Consider the following 16,380-nt stretch of genomic DNA (forward strand, 5'->3'; position numbering starts at 1 on the left):
AATGGCTGTTGATGGAGGTACGTGCTGCTCCTACGCTCCTGTCTGCTACAGGTAAACAGAGCCGTGAAAGGAGAGCGCAGGTCTCTGTTGATATGAAAGGTATACAGCAAATATATCAAAGACTCAGCCGCAACTATGATCCGCAAGTGCTAATGGATGGGCGACTCCTGTAATCTGTGTGTGTGTGCGCGTCAGCAGCTGAAAAGAGAGAGAGAAATGAAGAAAAGAGAAAAAAATTGAGAAGAGAGAGGAGAGGAGAAAGAAGAAGAAAGAAGAGACACAGACAGTAAGTACAAAAATAACTAAACAAATAAAATATGAAAGCAAATAAAGAAAGGAAACAACAAATTAAAAAAAGACCAGCAAGAAAAGACATAGCTAGGGAAAATGAGAATTAAATAAAAATATAAATAAAATTAATATAGAAAAAAGCCAAAACGAAAAAGAAAAAGCAGAGTAGCAAATAAGTAATGACTAAATGACAGAAATGAAAAAAGATAAATTCATGTGTGTATGCTAATAATAGTTTTTGCTGAAGAAGAGAGCAGGCATGTCAGAGGAACTGAGGGCCTATGTCCGACAGAGCTCTGACACTAACTCAGACTGCAAATCTATACATTGTCATCAACACAGTAGCGACGATTAGTTTCCGAGCTCAATGATAAGTACACGACATAGGTATGTAACCCGTGATCACGTGTATGTGTTGACAGTGGGTGTGTGTGTGCGCGCAGTCCATGCTTGTATGACGTGTCTTTAACAACGTATACTGTATGCAGACCACATTTCTTTCCACTAGCATTCAGTTTTAAACTTGTTGGTGGTGAACATTGAGCATCATTTTACCATAATGTAACAACATGTACATCGTACCAGGGACACTTCGTACACACAGTGCGATAACAACGAAACTGTCAGTCAAGTGAACAATTCCGGCAATTAAACACTGAACATCCGGACAGAGGAATTGCTGAGTAGTTACAGGGCGTGGTGACAGTTGACACACCAGCGGGTCTCCTCCTCCTTCCCCAAACTGTTTACAAGGTCGTGTTCTTTGTTGTCATCTGGTCTTAGTTACTGGTTCGGCGTAAAATATCAATCCTCCTTCCTCCATGTCACAAGTATAGATGAGTGTGTGTGTTGCTAATGATGACAATGACTAGCTGACTTCAACGACGATAACAATGTACGTGATATCACTGATGACAAGCTAACTTACACTAACCGCGTCCAAAAATCACCTGTAAGGCTCAGTCTTCTTTCATTACGTGTTTTTCGCTCCAAAGCATTTTTGTTTTTGAGACTGGAGGCACAGACAGACAAATGGTGGACAGAGACAGACAGACAGACAGACAGACAGACAGACAGACAGACAGACAGACAGACAGACAGACAGACAGAATTAAGTCAGGAAAAGATGTGATCATAATTACTTACAGTGCACCTGTCAACACGAATGATCTGTCTTTGCAGCTACCTGTGGGGACACTGACTATTTTGTCAGATATTTATTTCTGTTGCTTCCTCTAAAGTCCTTTTCACAAAGTGAGGCGACAGCCACCTGGACACTTTCAGGTTTTGATTTACTTTGCTTGGACTTACCAGGGATTTAGATATTCTCTGCACTCATTTGCACCCACATTGTCTCAGTCCTGTACACAGCAAACAACGCACGAGTTGACCAGAACAAGTTTTATTTAGTTTTTTTAGAGCAAGTTTTATTTTTATTTTTGATACAAAGGGACATAACCTGAAGTACGACGAGAGATGAATCTAGTCAGAGTGATTCCCCTTAGTATGGGACTGTTACAAATGCGACACAGGGCTGTGACACGGAAAAACTGAAGAGATACTAAAGAAAGTTACGATTAGATAGAATTTCACCCTACTAATTATATCTTCCTTTTTACTTGGTTCCTTTCACCGGAAACTCCTTACAGTGTCTCTACTGCTTACTGTACTCTGTTGCCCTAAAAGTTTCCAAAGATCCATTTTCTCTCTGAGCATATTTTTCAGAAGAAAAGTGACATGAGCTGTCGTAATGTCACCTCATTCCTCTGCCTTTTTTAATCAACTTCATCAGCACTTCAAAACAAGGGCGAACAATGGAAAAAAATCAAAGAGAAGATGACACATTCTTTGCAATCTTTTCTGTTAAAAAAAAAAAGAAAAAAAAAAAAAGAAAAAAGAATCGTGCAATGGTCAAGGTCACCCGGAGAAGAGCTCACAGATGTAACAATGTTACACGGTCTTGACCTTAAGATGGGGACTTGTGGCCTTCTATTCACTGTTGTAACTTGACAACCCTGGAACTTAGTTCCACGTCTTCCAGTTTCCTCCATTTACATCGTCACTCAGAAAACTGAGGAAACTGGGCACATCTACTTAGGTCTACTATGCATTTACTTCTAGATCTGCTACAGGGTTGTTTTTTTTTTTGGAAGTTACTAGGATTAACAAAGAAGTTCCAAAAATGTGAATGATCAATCCTCATCTCCTCTCCAAAACTCTTAGGGTTCTCTAGATAAAGGCCTGCACACGCTGCCTTGCACACAGATGGAGGTCTGTGTACGCAACCCTGGACACAGAGAGCAAAGAGCACGCACGTGAAGAGTTTCCATGGATACGCCCATGTCACTAAGCCTATTGCCAATGTGAGAGAAGCACTCTATACTCAAGAGTTGTGTTGGTGAACAGTCGTTACTGCAGGAGTTGACATCTTTGCAACAATATTCAAATACTCTAAAGATGACTTCTTCACACATTATCAGAGGCATCAACGTTTGCATTATACACTCTTGAAAGCAAAAGCGGCTCATCGAGCGAAAGCGGATGCTCTTATAGAAAAGCTGATTAATCACCTAAGTATCCCTTAAAATGAATTCGGGTTTCCCCCTTCACATGGTAATATCAACGCCAGCATCTGTGTCCTATTCCGTTCTGGCATGTTGATCCTCTTTCTGGAATTTACAAACTGCAGCTAGATCGTCAGGATTCCCAGTCACTTAGTCCCCAGAAACTTAATCCCCGACACTTAATCCCCTAGGGCCTAGACTTTTAATCCCTACGCACTTAATCCCCAGACACTTCATCCCTAAACTAAACCCTTAACTATCTTCTGGTGACATGGTTAGGGAGCGGCCATCAAACGAAGAGGGGAGGAGTCAAACTGGGATGTAGGCGAAGAGAAGGTCAGAGAAATACTCAGGAAGGCAAAGAAATAAAAACACAGATAATACAGTTTATACTGAATACAGTAACGGAGGGACAGCCAGAGCAGAAAACAAAGAGGAGCGTTTTGCTGAGTTCTGTACATTCTGGAGTTTATTAAGAAGGTATGTGGGGTATGCAAGCAATGAGTTACAATAATCAAGCTGAGAGACCAAACGCACAGACTTTTCTATATTCAAATTTATTATTGACAGTACATCCGTCACTGTATCTGATACTTTGTCTCAATCAGTTCTGGCCATTCGTCTCACTAGACTTTAGGCAACAGATGACAGAGGATTAATTAATGACAGGCAGGAAAAGATTAAATTATCCAAAGTCTTGTAGCTGACAGCCAGCAGCGAGTGAAATGTAGATATTCTCAGTCATGATGCACCTAGGGGTCCTTATTAACCGCACAAATTTGGACATACGCTTGAACGTTTGATCATGTTTGACGATGTTACTTAGCTAGTTCTTGTTTAGGTATCTGCTCAAAAGAAATTTTTTTCCGAACGGCTTCTGTGGGTTGTAAGGAAAAAGACATAAAACTAATTAAAGATCTGCATGAACAGCCTCATTCTCGTCTCTAGAGTAAGCACACTTTTCTCCACAAGATGGTCCTTCTATTGAGAGTAGACACAGTACAGCAGGTCTCTTTATCCTCAGTATGTGATGAGGGTAGGTATGATGGTGTCAGTCATTCTTCAAGTCCCTCAGGCACAAGACAGATTCCTATTCTGCAGGAAAAGCAGGCAGAAAATATGCCTGAAATTCCTAAATGGTCTTCATAATCAGTGTTTTGATGAAATTCAATAGTATGTGATAGAAATAACAAAAAATCTCCCAACCTCTAAAACTCGATGAAAATGTTCGTAAGATCTATATACAAATCTATGAATATTCATGATATATTTTAAATGTTTATGTGAAGTGTTGAGATTGTGACTAAATGAAATGTTTTTTACCTTGCTTAGTTGATAAGTGGGATGTTTATCTACAAGACTGGACAATGAATCATGTTGTCTTTCAGGACAACTTAGACCCACAGCGTGTGAAGTAAGGACATTAAGTTGTACCTTCTTGCCTTTAACGTGCTCCTGAAAGAAACTTAGGAAAACTAAAAAAATTTTTTTTAGCAGAACGAAATTAAACTTTTAAACATCGGAAGAACAGGGATTACCCCGATTGTCCACCATGATCATCAATCAGTACCCAGTAAGTGGCTTGAACACTTAATTAATATCCACTTCTACCTGATCAATCCGTACCCACTAACTGCAAACGATGACAGACGCTCAGTCGCCATTGCTGAAACAATTGTGATTATAATTTTAATTATGAAAAAAAAATCACTTTTTGAAATTACTAGACAGAAATGCAAGTTTTAAAAATATTAATCACAGACATTCGTTCACAAAGATTGTGAGAAAATACTTACGGACGTGCGAAGTTTGTTCTGAAATCGAAAGTTGGATAAATTAACCGCCGACAGTAAAGTTAGGCCCGTCACCGTTTGTTTCGCGTTCAAAGCGGAAGACGGTTTTGGCAAGAGTGATCCCATAATATAAAGCGAGGTGCAGAGGAATCTGTCTCACTGCATCATTGAATGATCAAGTGTAAATGTAAACAAGATGAAAGATACCTTTGCATAAACCTCTCACTGTGGCATTGGCAGCTGCAACCTTTGCCTTCATTGCTGTTGTCAGCAAACAGTTGTCAGCTTCTTGTTCCATACATTCGATAGTGTGTATTAGAACCCTGTTGATTAAGAATATTGATGACTTATGAAATTTGCATAAAATCGTACAAATTAATGCATTAAAAGTGGTAAATGATACACTAGACAAGGTTAGTACACTTTGCATACAAACTCGTAGCTGCATGAAAATAACATTTTATACTAACATTATCTGAAATGGTAATTACGTAATTGTTCGAATATTTAGCTTTCCAGTTCTTTAGTTAGTTGTTATTTGATAGTACATTCCAAGAGGTGGAGTTAATAATCCCCATCGTCATGCAACGACGAATCCTTTATGATTTTCATTATCATCTGAATGGATAAACCTTTGAGCACAAAAAAGCCAAATCTCCGATGTCATTCTACATTGATGATGTTTGTGACGTGACTATAGCTTCAATTGTAAGCATCTTTAGTATTTAATGTTACAAAGCTTACCTTCAGTATATCCATGTTATTTTTTGTTTTATGCTCAGTTCTTGGGCTTTTACAAATAGAATCGTTGGTTTAGTTAATCCAATCACTTTCAAATATTCTGCATTAGGTTGTGTATTCAAAATTACTTGACATTCAACCAGAAACGATCCATCGCCAAATTTTTTTTACAATATTGCCTCTTACAACATTTAGAAGAAATGTCTAATTGATTTTATTCAGTCTAGAAGGAAACGCTGTTTGAGGAAAGAGAGAAGGTTACATGGAGGACAGATTGATAAACACAGAAATAGAGAAGATGAGAGAATAGGAATAGTACATGACAGGAAGTAGAGAACAATGTAGTATATCATCCTAAATTTACTCACCTGCACCATGTTCTTGGATCCAGTATGGCCTCTCCGACATCTGCAGCGTGAATCAAAACAACGACCATCGACTTGAGGTCATCAAGGCTGACCTCCGATACCAGTTGAGCTTTGTAAACACAAGTCCTGAGACTTGCACAGGAAGAAGTGTTTGTTGTGTTTGGCTGAAAGACTTAAAATAACAGCCATAGGATGATCATATCAAATAAATGTAATGGAACCATTTGAGTTTAAGAGAAGTGGTACAGATCTTTATAAAGAAATGATTGATTTATTTGTTATTGATGAGGCTATAAATAACTTGACAATTAATAACTTAAGATAAAATACATTTTGCAATTTCCTTGAAGATAAAGGGAGTCAGAATCAAGAATAAAATCCTGTAAATGTCTTGTTGACCTTTAACTTTAAAGACGATATGACATTTTCGAATAAAATTTAGCGTGTGTCAGAGATAGATTTCAAAGCGAGGCTTATATACAGTGCTAATTTCAAAACGAGGCTGTTTACTTGAGCATACTGCTTCGTAGCTTTTTTCAACCCGCTGCCACTGAAGACTGAGGCTGGAACTGCATAACTGGTGTTTTTCAAGAGACATTGGAACCGAGTCGCAAGACTCCTAGGAAAAAAATATTTTATTAAATAGCATGTAATCTGATACTTTTACAATAAACAGAAAACTCTGAATGATACGTAGAAAACTTGATTTTCTATATATTTTTATGAAAAACATAATCAGCTTCAAAAATGACACTAGCTTGTGTAGCAATAGTTAATTATTTTATATAGTTGTCTTCTTTTTAGTAAACCAAGATATATATATATTGCATCTTACCTGCAAGTCTGGCTTTTAGATATCTCAACAGATGAATGTAGTCTGGCGAACAGGAAGTCGACTTGATCTTCAGCATACATCCAACAAGTGAAAGCACTAGGACACTCTAATTTAAAAAAAAGTTTTCAAAATGCATGTTGGTATTATGGCATTGGATTGAATTGACGTTCAAGAATGAAACATAATGAAAAAAGATATAAAGATGCAAATAAAAATAAAGATAAACTATTATTATAACCACTACAACAAATACAAATACTAACACAACACCACTACTATCAAAGCACAGGAACTAAACATTAAATATTATTACTACAACAGAAGCAACAACAGCCACAAATATTAAAACAAACTATTACTACTACAACAACAATGAAAAGCACAACCATAAGAACTGCAACATTATTGCTACGACGTCAGCTGTCAGGTAACAAGAAGCACAACAGGAACAACAAACAACAAACAGTGTGGATGTCTTTGTGGTCTGACCTGTGTTGCACGCTCCTTCAGACATTTTAAATGTGATTGACAGCGACTGCCACACTTGTGTACTTTTATCGCAGTCTTTTATCTTCCCTGCACAGTTCTTGTAAATGTCTATACTCTTGCTGGCGACAGAAAAAAAGACAGTTTAACAAATGTCAAAGACGAAGTGACCTACGCGTCACGAAACTGACAGCAACAACAGAAAAAACATAAACAATTGAACAGTTGGAACATGTTCTGAGTAATGACTTTAATGGAACCTTCACTAAGTAAGCACAAATAAAATTGAGTATTGTGTATTTCTAAGTGAAGAAGAGCTCTCACCACATGCTGGCGGAGTTTAAGATGTCAGCAGTGCACGCGCACTTCACGAGCTCGATGGCGCACATGGTGTCTGCACAAAAATATTGAAGTCAACGGTGTTTGAGAAATTTTTAAAATGAGAACCAATATGTTATCGCTAAATTCTCAGTCATGCGTTTTCACTTCATCTCTCTTCCTCTTTTTTATATGTGTTTATGTCCTTGCATTTGTCTTACCTCCCTTGTGTCATAGTCAACATCACCACTAAAGCAGTCCTACATAGCAAAGGCACACACCCACTGTCCTTCTTTACATAACATGCATAACACTCCAGATGCATAAACTGTCGACTTTAATCGCATTTATTATTGCAAAATCTGTTCGTTGCTTTTAAAATAAATGTCAATAAACTAATGATCTGTAATGTAAGCAGTTTGATTGCTTATCAAGTCCCCCAAATCGTTGATGACTTGACTTTTAATTTTGTCGACATTTAGTTTAAAAACCAAAAGCAGCTGAAGTAAGCAACTCGAAGGAAGATGAATAAAGATTTTAAAACATGAAAAACAAGATGTTGGAGGATGAGTTTAAGTGTTAGTGCTGTGAAATAAAATGTGCTTACATTTTTCAAAACAATCTGAATTTTACAAACAAGGCACTTTCCCTTCTAGTTAAAAAGGATAGTAAATAAAGATAATTAGAGATCTAACACCATATAATCGAAAAGCATTATTAACCCATACTTATGTAGATGTTGTGGTATATCTTATAAATGTATCTTATTTAGTCTTTCTTACACTCGGTTCTTGAATACACGTACAATTACTTATGACATTACCTGTTGAACAAGGGTCACTGTAAGACTGTCGAAGATTACTTATTTGACTGCTGATCACAGGATCATCTTCACAGTAATTTGGCAACAAAGTATTGTTAACACAAGACTGCAGTTTCTTAAAAGAACTGTTGGCAAAAACAACAATAAATTTATATCATGTTATTATTTATATTTTAATCTTGTTATAAAGAGTACAAGCATTAGTGTTTTAAATGTATTTATAAATTTATATGAAACAAAGGAAATGGATGTATTTATATTTTGTGTGCTCGCAGAAATGGAGGACGAAAGAGACAAAGAAGTGTGTGAGTGTAAGAGACAGTTAATAGACGATAGATGCAATGAATTAATCCTCTCTGATGATAGAGACAATACAACTATAAACGAGTAATCGGACAAAGAATCAGTCAAAGAAAGAGAAGGAGCAACACGCTGAGCCTAAAGATAGGAAAAGCTCACGAGCAGGTAGTTTCCACAGACTGGATGACGTGGCACTGGACTAACTGGATTGACTGGCGGGTTCTGACACCAAACTGTGCATCTGGCTTGAGAGATGGATTGCAGGTGTGAAGAAGCAATGTACAGTTTTGTCTGGCATCTGTACCTGAAAATCAGACAACCATTTGTGATAATAATTATTTAACATAATATTAACTAATACACGCATCTGAGATCTTTTCTTCTTGTTCCACAGGCTGTAGAAGGTTCAACTAAAACATTAAAACTAAAGAGAAAATACTTAGGAGAGAATTATGCTAACCTTAGTATTTTCTATTATACTCCCTATTTTTTTTACGCTAGACTGTTTATGAAAGGAATTTTACAAATTAGTGTTGAATTGCACAGAGAAGCTGCTTTTCTTTTTAGTGACATTTTCAAAGCCAACCGTCACGAGGTTTGTATAAACACTGAAATGGTTTTTACAGACTGCGACAACTCACCTTACCTCACAACTGATTTTGCATAATTTAAAACAACTGTAACAGTAACCTTCTTTGCTGCAGTACTATGATTGTAGGCCTTTTTAACCATTTTAAAAATATCGGGTAAGCAAGTCTAAGTGAAAGACGATGACAATGTTAATGAACTAGAACGATAGGCATTATTTCCTGTAATTTCTTAGTTACCATTGGTTTTAGCAGTCATACCTATCAAGGAGAGAGAGAGAGAGAGAATACTGTTTGTTTAGTATCTGTAATGGTAAAAAACATTACTGCAAATTTGAGTGACACTACCTTGAAAATGTTGATTATTTTATTTGAAATTGTAGTAGAAAGTCAGTCAGAAAATAATAATTAATCCTTTACTTTTATCACATTAACAGTATTGAAAATATCCTGAAGTACTTGCAAGTATGACATGAAACTATGCCTTTCATAATAACACATGGCAGAGGAATGTGATATAGGATTTTACAAAGGACTAGCATAAAACTGAACTGCTCATAAAAACAGAAACCTGTCTAAAGCCTTTGGAAACTTTTCTAAATACAGTGATACCTCGACATACGAGTTTAATTCGTTCCGTAACCTTGCTCGTATGTCAAATTGCTCGTATCTCAAAGCAATTTTCCCCATTGAAATTCATTGAAATGCCATTAATCCGTTCCAGCTCCCAAAACACCACCTCAGTTGTTTTTGTTAAGTGTTTTTGAATAAGAAAAAGTGTATTTACAAGAAGAAACATATATTTATGAATAACAAATATATATTCTATAAAAACATTAAATTCTTTGTTTGTGGGAGTGTGTGGGATCTGCTTCAGCAAATCACCGTAAATCACTCGTGCCTTCTCACACATGATGCTTTGTGTTAAGGTTCCTCCTGCTTCTCTGTCACCCACACAGTCAATAGTTTCTCCATCTTTTCATGGAGAGAAGTCCCCGGAGCTTAGAAATTATTGTAACGCCCAGCTGGCGTTGTACCCTTAATCAACTCCTGTTTAAGCTGAGAACATATCATTGATGTGTTACACCCGTACATCCTCGCCAAGTCAATTACTCGCACACCTTGCTCATGTTTTTCTACGATTTCGCGCTTTAATTCAATAGACATCATCTTCTGCTTCGGACCGCATGGTTACAAAAATAGAATGTGATAGTGTTTTGTAATGTACAAAAAGCAAAAAAACGCGAACCCAACTTATCAAAAAATGCTCGAAAACTAAGGAAACAAGCACACAGACTGAAGTCTAGTCCTGAGGTGGGGAGAAACTGTTAGACGCTGCACACGATCCAACATCCGCCTCGCATGTTGGGGTCGTGTGCAGCGGTGTAGTGTGCGATTCCTCGTATCTCAAATCTTGCTCTTATCTCGAAGCACAAAATATCGCTCGCTCGGGCTCGTATCTCAAACACTCGTATGCGGTGTGTGTTTGGGCACTCGTATGTCGAGGTACACTGGTGGTAAAAACTGAAACATGTTTACATGAATATAACTATATTGAAAAACAAAAAAAGGACAACAGTTTCACAAATTCAATTATTCTTTATACAGTTAATAATAACCATTGCAATATCAAATCATTAGTGTCATCAAAAATAAGAATGTATGGATATTTCTTTTCAGTAGGATTATAGGGAATTCATGCATGTAACATGTTAATTACTATGTGAAGCAGAGCTCTGCCAAAAGTATGGCAAGTTGAAAGGAGTTATATTCTTGACATTATCTTCTTTAGAATGAATCACATGTGTGTAAACAGCCCAATAAAAACTCAAAAGTAGAGATTTAAGACCCCAGAACAGACATAGAAGCTGATTGTGAGTACTGCTAGCAAGGTTTTTTAAATAAAGCGGAATCACATGATGGTGGGATAACTACAAAGAGATATGCAGAAAGCAAGCAGAGAGGTAGACAAGAAGACAAAACTGAGTGACAGACAAACTACAGACAGAGATATAAATCACACATACGTCACTTCACAGACAATTCACAGCTACCTTCACATAGTCCATCTAGTGTAGGGCCTTTAAAGTCATGCTTGTTTGTGTCTTTCTGGTTGCATTTTATGGAACGTTATCAGCTCCAGTATCAGGCATCCTACTCATGTGTCAAAAGTCCCTGTTGATTTGACAATCTTATAACTCATTTAGGAATTAGTTGAAGAAATGGATATATGTTCTACACATTTTCTGTCTTCAACCTTTTGAATTTTTGTAAAATTGATCTAAAGCAGATATTTGTTAAACTAGCGTTTTTCTCGACGCTAGTCAGTCTCTTAGTTTCCCCCGCAAAGTGTACGTTAAAGTAATGTTGCCAATAAGTAATGCCCTGTGGTACTGATCAGTCTTGAGTCGCCTATCTCAATTTTCTGTCATTAGTTTCATTTATTAGTGCATCATCATCATCATCATGCTCATCATCATCATCATCATCATCATCATCAATCATCATCATGATCATATTCATCGTGTCGTCGTCTGTGTCGTCGTCGTCGTCGATCATCATCATCATGCATCGTCATCATCGTCATCATCAGTCATCATCAAGCATACCCTTTTATAATACATTGGCATTCACGTCAAATCAAAGTAAAATGTACGATCGAAGCTTTATAAACTCAGCTGGTTCGGGCCGAACAAGTAGTAAATATCAGGACGTACATAAACATTATTTTGTAAGTCAATTAAGCCGGCTGTCAGAAACAAAGCACAGCAGTGCTAGTACATGCCACGCAGAGGAATGCACAGACAAATGAAATATAATACTAAGAACACCACAACAGCAGGATTGAAAGACAGAGTCCGAAACTCGCCGAGGGTTTCGCCAGCATAAGTGATTATTCTTCGTTGATAGGTCTTTAGTTGACTGTTCTTGCGTCACGGCTACATCATTGGACATGTTCTTTAGGCTGGATAAGTTTAAGGATGTGCAGCATCTTGACTGCAACTGAAAAATAAAATAGAATGACATTAGTTGTTAATGACTACACTGGTTTCTATACACTTTCCACCAAAATTCAGTTTATGGGTACCTTGATTTGTCTTTAAATGATTTTATTTTTTGTTCATAAAAAACCCTAGCAATACCCATTTTGTTTACGATATCTAAGTTTATAAATTAATAGTTTGACATGTATGCAAACAAGCCTGAGCTGTAGAATTACATAAACCCTTATATTCATATCACTATCCATGCATTGCCATTTTCTGTATCCTCATAGAAAATCACGTGTTTTAATGAATTTGAAGGTTCGACATTTTTCGGGTGAGTGTTTAAAGTTTAACATATCCTACCACTTGGGAAGACAAGCAGGTTATTGTTTTGTGAGTTTAGAATGAGTGTGTTATAAGGACAGCATGAATATCAAAATTACGAGATATTACTCTGATTATAAACTGTTAGATGATGATGATGATGATGCTCGTGATGATGAGTCTGATGATGATGATGATGCTGATGATGATGATGTTGAGATGATCGATTGAATGATGATAGATATGGCGACAAATTCATGTTTACATTGATTTTTGGTGACAATAAATGATCAGTTAAGACCAACTGTACTAAGAACAATGTTTTTTCGTTTTACTGACTACAAAAGAAACTTGATTTTGTTCATTCCTCTCACAAAAGGCATTAATTGTAAAATGTTTCCTTTGTAATTATCAGTTTCTACACATGTTAAGTAGTCTCAGTCTTTAAAGTTTAATCAGAGTATCGAGATCACGTTCAATCGCAAGGAGAATCCTTGTTTACCTGAACAAAACGCTTCAGTACTTCTGTCAACCTGCTGCCACTTATTAGAAAGACTGGAACTGCATGCTTTGGTGTTCTCTGACAGACACTGGAAAAACTGCTGGGATATGACCCTAAGAGAAAATAGTCAACGTGTTTCATTATTACATATTCTATCGCTCAGAGAAGAAGTTAATAATGTATAGTAAAACTTGAAATTAATGCATTTTGTACATGCCTGGCTTAGTCATATAATAGTAGAAACAGATTCTTGGGTTCTGCCGATGTTTCTTCTTTGGCTTTTATACTAAAAGAAGACAAAAATCAGCTTAAGCATACATACAACTTAAGAAAATAGCCAAAATTATAAATACAAATTTTACCAATCTTTCATGGACAATAATTACAAGATGATTATGTAGATAATGTATGTTTGAATATAATATGGATAAATTAGAAATAACATCTGATCTCTTTCAATTGTAAATTAGAGTTATACTTACAGTAAGAAAAATCCAAACCCAAATTACCCGTAAGATATCTAACACAAAAAAAGTTCATTAATGAGCTTTGATAGTTAACTAAATATTGAAAATGATACTTAAGCCAAAATTAACCCGAGATTTGGAAAATAAATTCACATTTGTACCATTTGAGTTACGTGAAAGAAATTCAAAGCAATCAGATTTTAAATGGTTTAGAAAGTGTAATTGTATGTAAACAATAACAAACAAATTCTTTATAATATATATTTTTTTCAAAAACAAGCGAAGATAAAAAGAAATATAATTTAGTGAGGATTATTGTTGATCAGTAGGCAAGATTTGCTATTTATAGAATTACATGAAAGTTACAAACTTTGAAGAGGAGGGTTCAAAACATTTGTATGCTGCCAGAATTCTTCATAAATCAGTTGAAAAGTCGGAACTACCAGACGAAGAATTAAGGAATTTGCTTGCTTCATTAAAACATACGGTAATGCCGGGACATTCTGAAAAGTAGGAATTAAGATATTCCAAAAACTTTGCAGACAATACAACAAACCTTGGCAATAAGTTGTTAAAGCCCTATTTTATTTTCATTGTCTGTGAAGTGTCTGTCTTCTAACTCTTGTTTCTTTCTGTTCCCTTACAGCTTGGTATGTAAAGCTCCCTCGGACACTGAAACAATTACGTGCGATACTCTGATCTTTAACTCCGTGATATCACTGAATTATTTATCGTTTTTCTCGTACTAGGATACAGAGATCCTTCAACTGTTCATGATATCTGCGACTTTTGAGATCCGCGGGAGAGAAAATGTTGTCAGAAGAAAGAGTTACTTGGCGTTGTGAGACAAGGCACCGTGTCAGTACTATAGTCAGTACAGTAGTTCACTGATGTCAATAAAACAAAACATCAGGGTTTGTGCACGCAGAGCCAGACTAGTATTACATTGAAAGACTGTGATAAACGGACTAGTAATCACATCAGTAGCCTGGTAACTTGTACTAATAACCTGCCTGCAGGCAAATTCCTTTCTCAATTTCTGTGAACAACGAACTGATGACTGGTTACCTTAATGTGTATATGCTTGTATTATATTGCAAGATAACTGTATTTTCTATTTCAGTGTATTGTTGAGACAAAATAAATGTTTAAAAAAAACAACAAAACAAACATATTTTTTAAATAACGTGTAAAAAATAATAGTTTATTGTATAGAAATCAAATGACTTAAAATTTACAAAATTAAAGTATTAATGTACCGAATTTGCACACTTGTGTATAAAAGTAAACGAATACAATGGCCTCTTGCAATTCGGTGGAATGATCACATTGCTTGATAAGGCTGACGCAGTCTCGAAGACTGCTATGTGTTCTTGCTCATTGGAAGAAGAAATAGAGGAACATGGTTTGACACAAAAAAAGCGAGTTATCCGGAGTAAGAAGGATATGAAACAAACTCAGGAATTTGGAAGGTAAAACTTTAAAATCGGAAACTGAATATTTACTTGATGGACAAGATATGTTATCTGTCCAGATCTGGTGAATAGGATCGTCGGTAAAAATATTTTACTTTCAGGTGATTAAAACAATGACAATAAACCACACATACATAGTGCTAGAAAAGCAATGACCAGATTTGGTAACATGTCTGAAGAATTCTTACCATATCTTGGTGATGTACTGTAAAGTAGGAGGGTTTACTTTTTCCGTATCAGTGATGCAAAAACATTGCTTGACCTTAGTGTCTCAACGTCTTCCTGAAAATTGAGTTTAAGCTGTCTGAGAAAGAATAAAAAATTAACAGAAGAGCTGATGGCTGTAAATGGCTGTATTATGTGTTGTGTTGTCCCTTTCACTCGTCAGTATACACACAATAACCTCCTTTCATCCATTGACTTTGTCAGTCTCATATCCTCACTTCCAGCCATGATAAGAGGACGATGAGGGGCGAAACGTAATATAAATAAATTTAACTAGAAGTTGGTGGGCTCTTCACAGATGGACAACTAGATTTTAGTTGTAAACGATATTTGTATGTAACGTTACAATATATCTATTCCATTAAAACGAATATAGAACAGAAGGAAACTAAAAAATCTTCAATAGTAGAATTTTTAAAAAGTAAGTTTTCATATTAATTAGCTCTCCTATTTTTTCTATGAAACAGGATACCTTGCAACACTTCTTGTATCCTCTTTATCGCGTTTTAATTCGCGCTGCTGATTTCCACATAATTGTAACATGAATACGCGGTCAAACAGTCCTGAAAGTTCTGGCGCAAGGGTTGACACAATTCTTTTATAATCTCCAAATGTAACAAAACACAAAAATTGTAAGCTTTTAAATCAGAGGGACAGCAAAATGTGACCTTCAAGATGAATTAGGCGAAGAATAGACAGAAAGTAAAAGTATAATTAAAAATATGAAGTATTTGATGTTCCCCATCAACACGGGATTTTGTCTTTTGTTCTTTATTTAATAACTGCGCAATGTGCATCCCCCCCCATAACCACAACAGTGAGGGGTGAAGAGTAAGAGGCAGAGAAGAAAATAGAAGAAGAAAGGGGTGTAGACAATGGTAGCAGAGGGTGGATAAATGTCCATAGACTTTTAGCGTAAAGAACGATTGGTTCCACCATGTTCTTCATTTGTATTTTCGCTTGTTATATTCCATTCCTGAAAAAATCGCCGATTCGCTGCTCGATGGAAGATTTTGGTGCTATCTAGAAACATTAAGACATTAAAAAACAGAATAAAACAGAAATTGTTGGACGGAAAGCAGTAAACGAAATAGACACGAATGGGGAGAAAGAAAATGGTACGACCAGAAATATCGGGAGCCAGAAATACTATAATACACCATAGATACATAAAATCGCGCCGAAGCTATCCTTACTGTGTCACTTGCATTCGTTCTTTTTTCGTTATGGGTCGGGAGGTTTGATGTGGATGTTGCTTGCATTTCGCGCTTGGCTATTATCTGAGATGAGCAGA

General features: G+C 36.3%; 1 protein-coding gene and 1 long non-coding RNA gene across 2 annotated transcripts; both read right to left on the bottom strand.

Annotated features, from left to right (window-relative positions):
* Nucleotides 1-4,855: 4,855 nt before the first annotated feature.
* On the bottom strand, nucleotides 4,856-9,365 carry LOC112558826. Its single transcript, XM_025229514.1, has 9 exons — nucleotides 9,347-9,365; nucleotides 8,679-8,823; nucleotides 8,220-8,344; nucleotides 7,403-7,472; nucleotides 7,082-7,200; nucleotides 6,593-6,698; nucleotides 6,268-6,376; nucleotides 5,758-5,929; nucleotides 4,856-4,971 (listed from the first exon to the last, which is right to left on the bottom strand). The coding sequence occupies exons 1-8, from the start codon at nucleotides 9,363-9,365 to the stop codon at nucleotides 5,810-5,812; spliced, it is 813 nt and encodes a 270-aa protein (XP_025085299.1). The 3' UTR covers nucleotides 4,856-4,971; nucleotides 5,758-5,809.
* Nucleotides 9,366-13,769: 4,404 nt separating this feature from the next.
* LOC112558698 lies at nucleotides 13,770-15,161 on the bottom strand. The gene is made up of 3 exons (XR_003098225.1): nucleotides 15,050-15,161; nucleotides 14,646-14,762; nucleotides 13,770-13,889 (listed from the first exon to the last, which is right to left on the bottom strand). It is a non-coding gene; the product is annotated as an uncharacterized LOC112558698 (long non-coding RNA).
* Between the last annotated feature and the right edge of the window lie 1,219 nt (nucleotides 15,162-16,380).

Source organism: Pomacea canaliculata, linkage group LG3, assembly GCF_003073045.1.
Source record: "Pomacea canaliculata isolate SZHN2017 linkage group LG3, ASM307304v1, whole genome shotgun sequence".
NCBI classification, from domain to species: Eukaryota; Metazoa; Mollusca; class Gastropoda; order Architaenioglossa; family Ampullariidae; genus Pomacea; species Pomacea canaliculata.

Coding starts and splice junctions, on each gene's coding strand:
- LOC112558826 (XM_025229514.1), bottom strand. Junction 8,345..8,678: donor TCTGTGGAAACTACCTGCTC/GTGAGCTTTTCC, acceptor TTTTGCCAACAG/TTCTTTTAAGAAACTGCAGT. Junction 5,930..6,267: donor CTACGAAGCAGTATGCTCAA/GTAAACAGCCTC, acceptor TGTTATTTTAAG/TCTTTCAGCCAAACACAACA.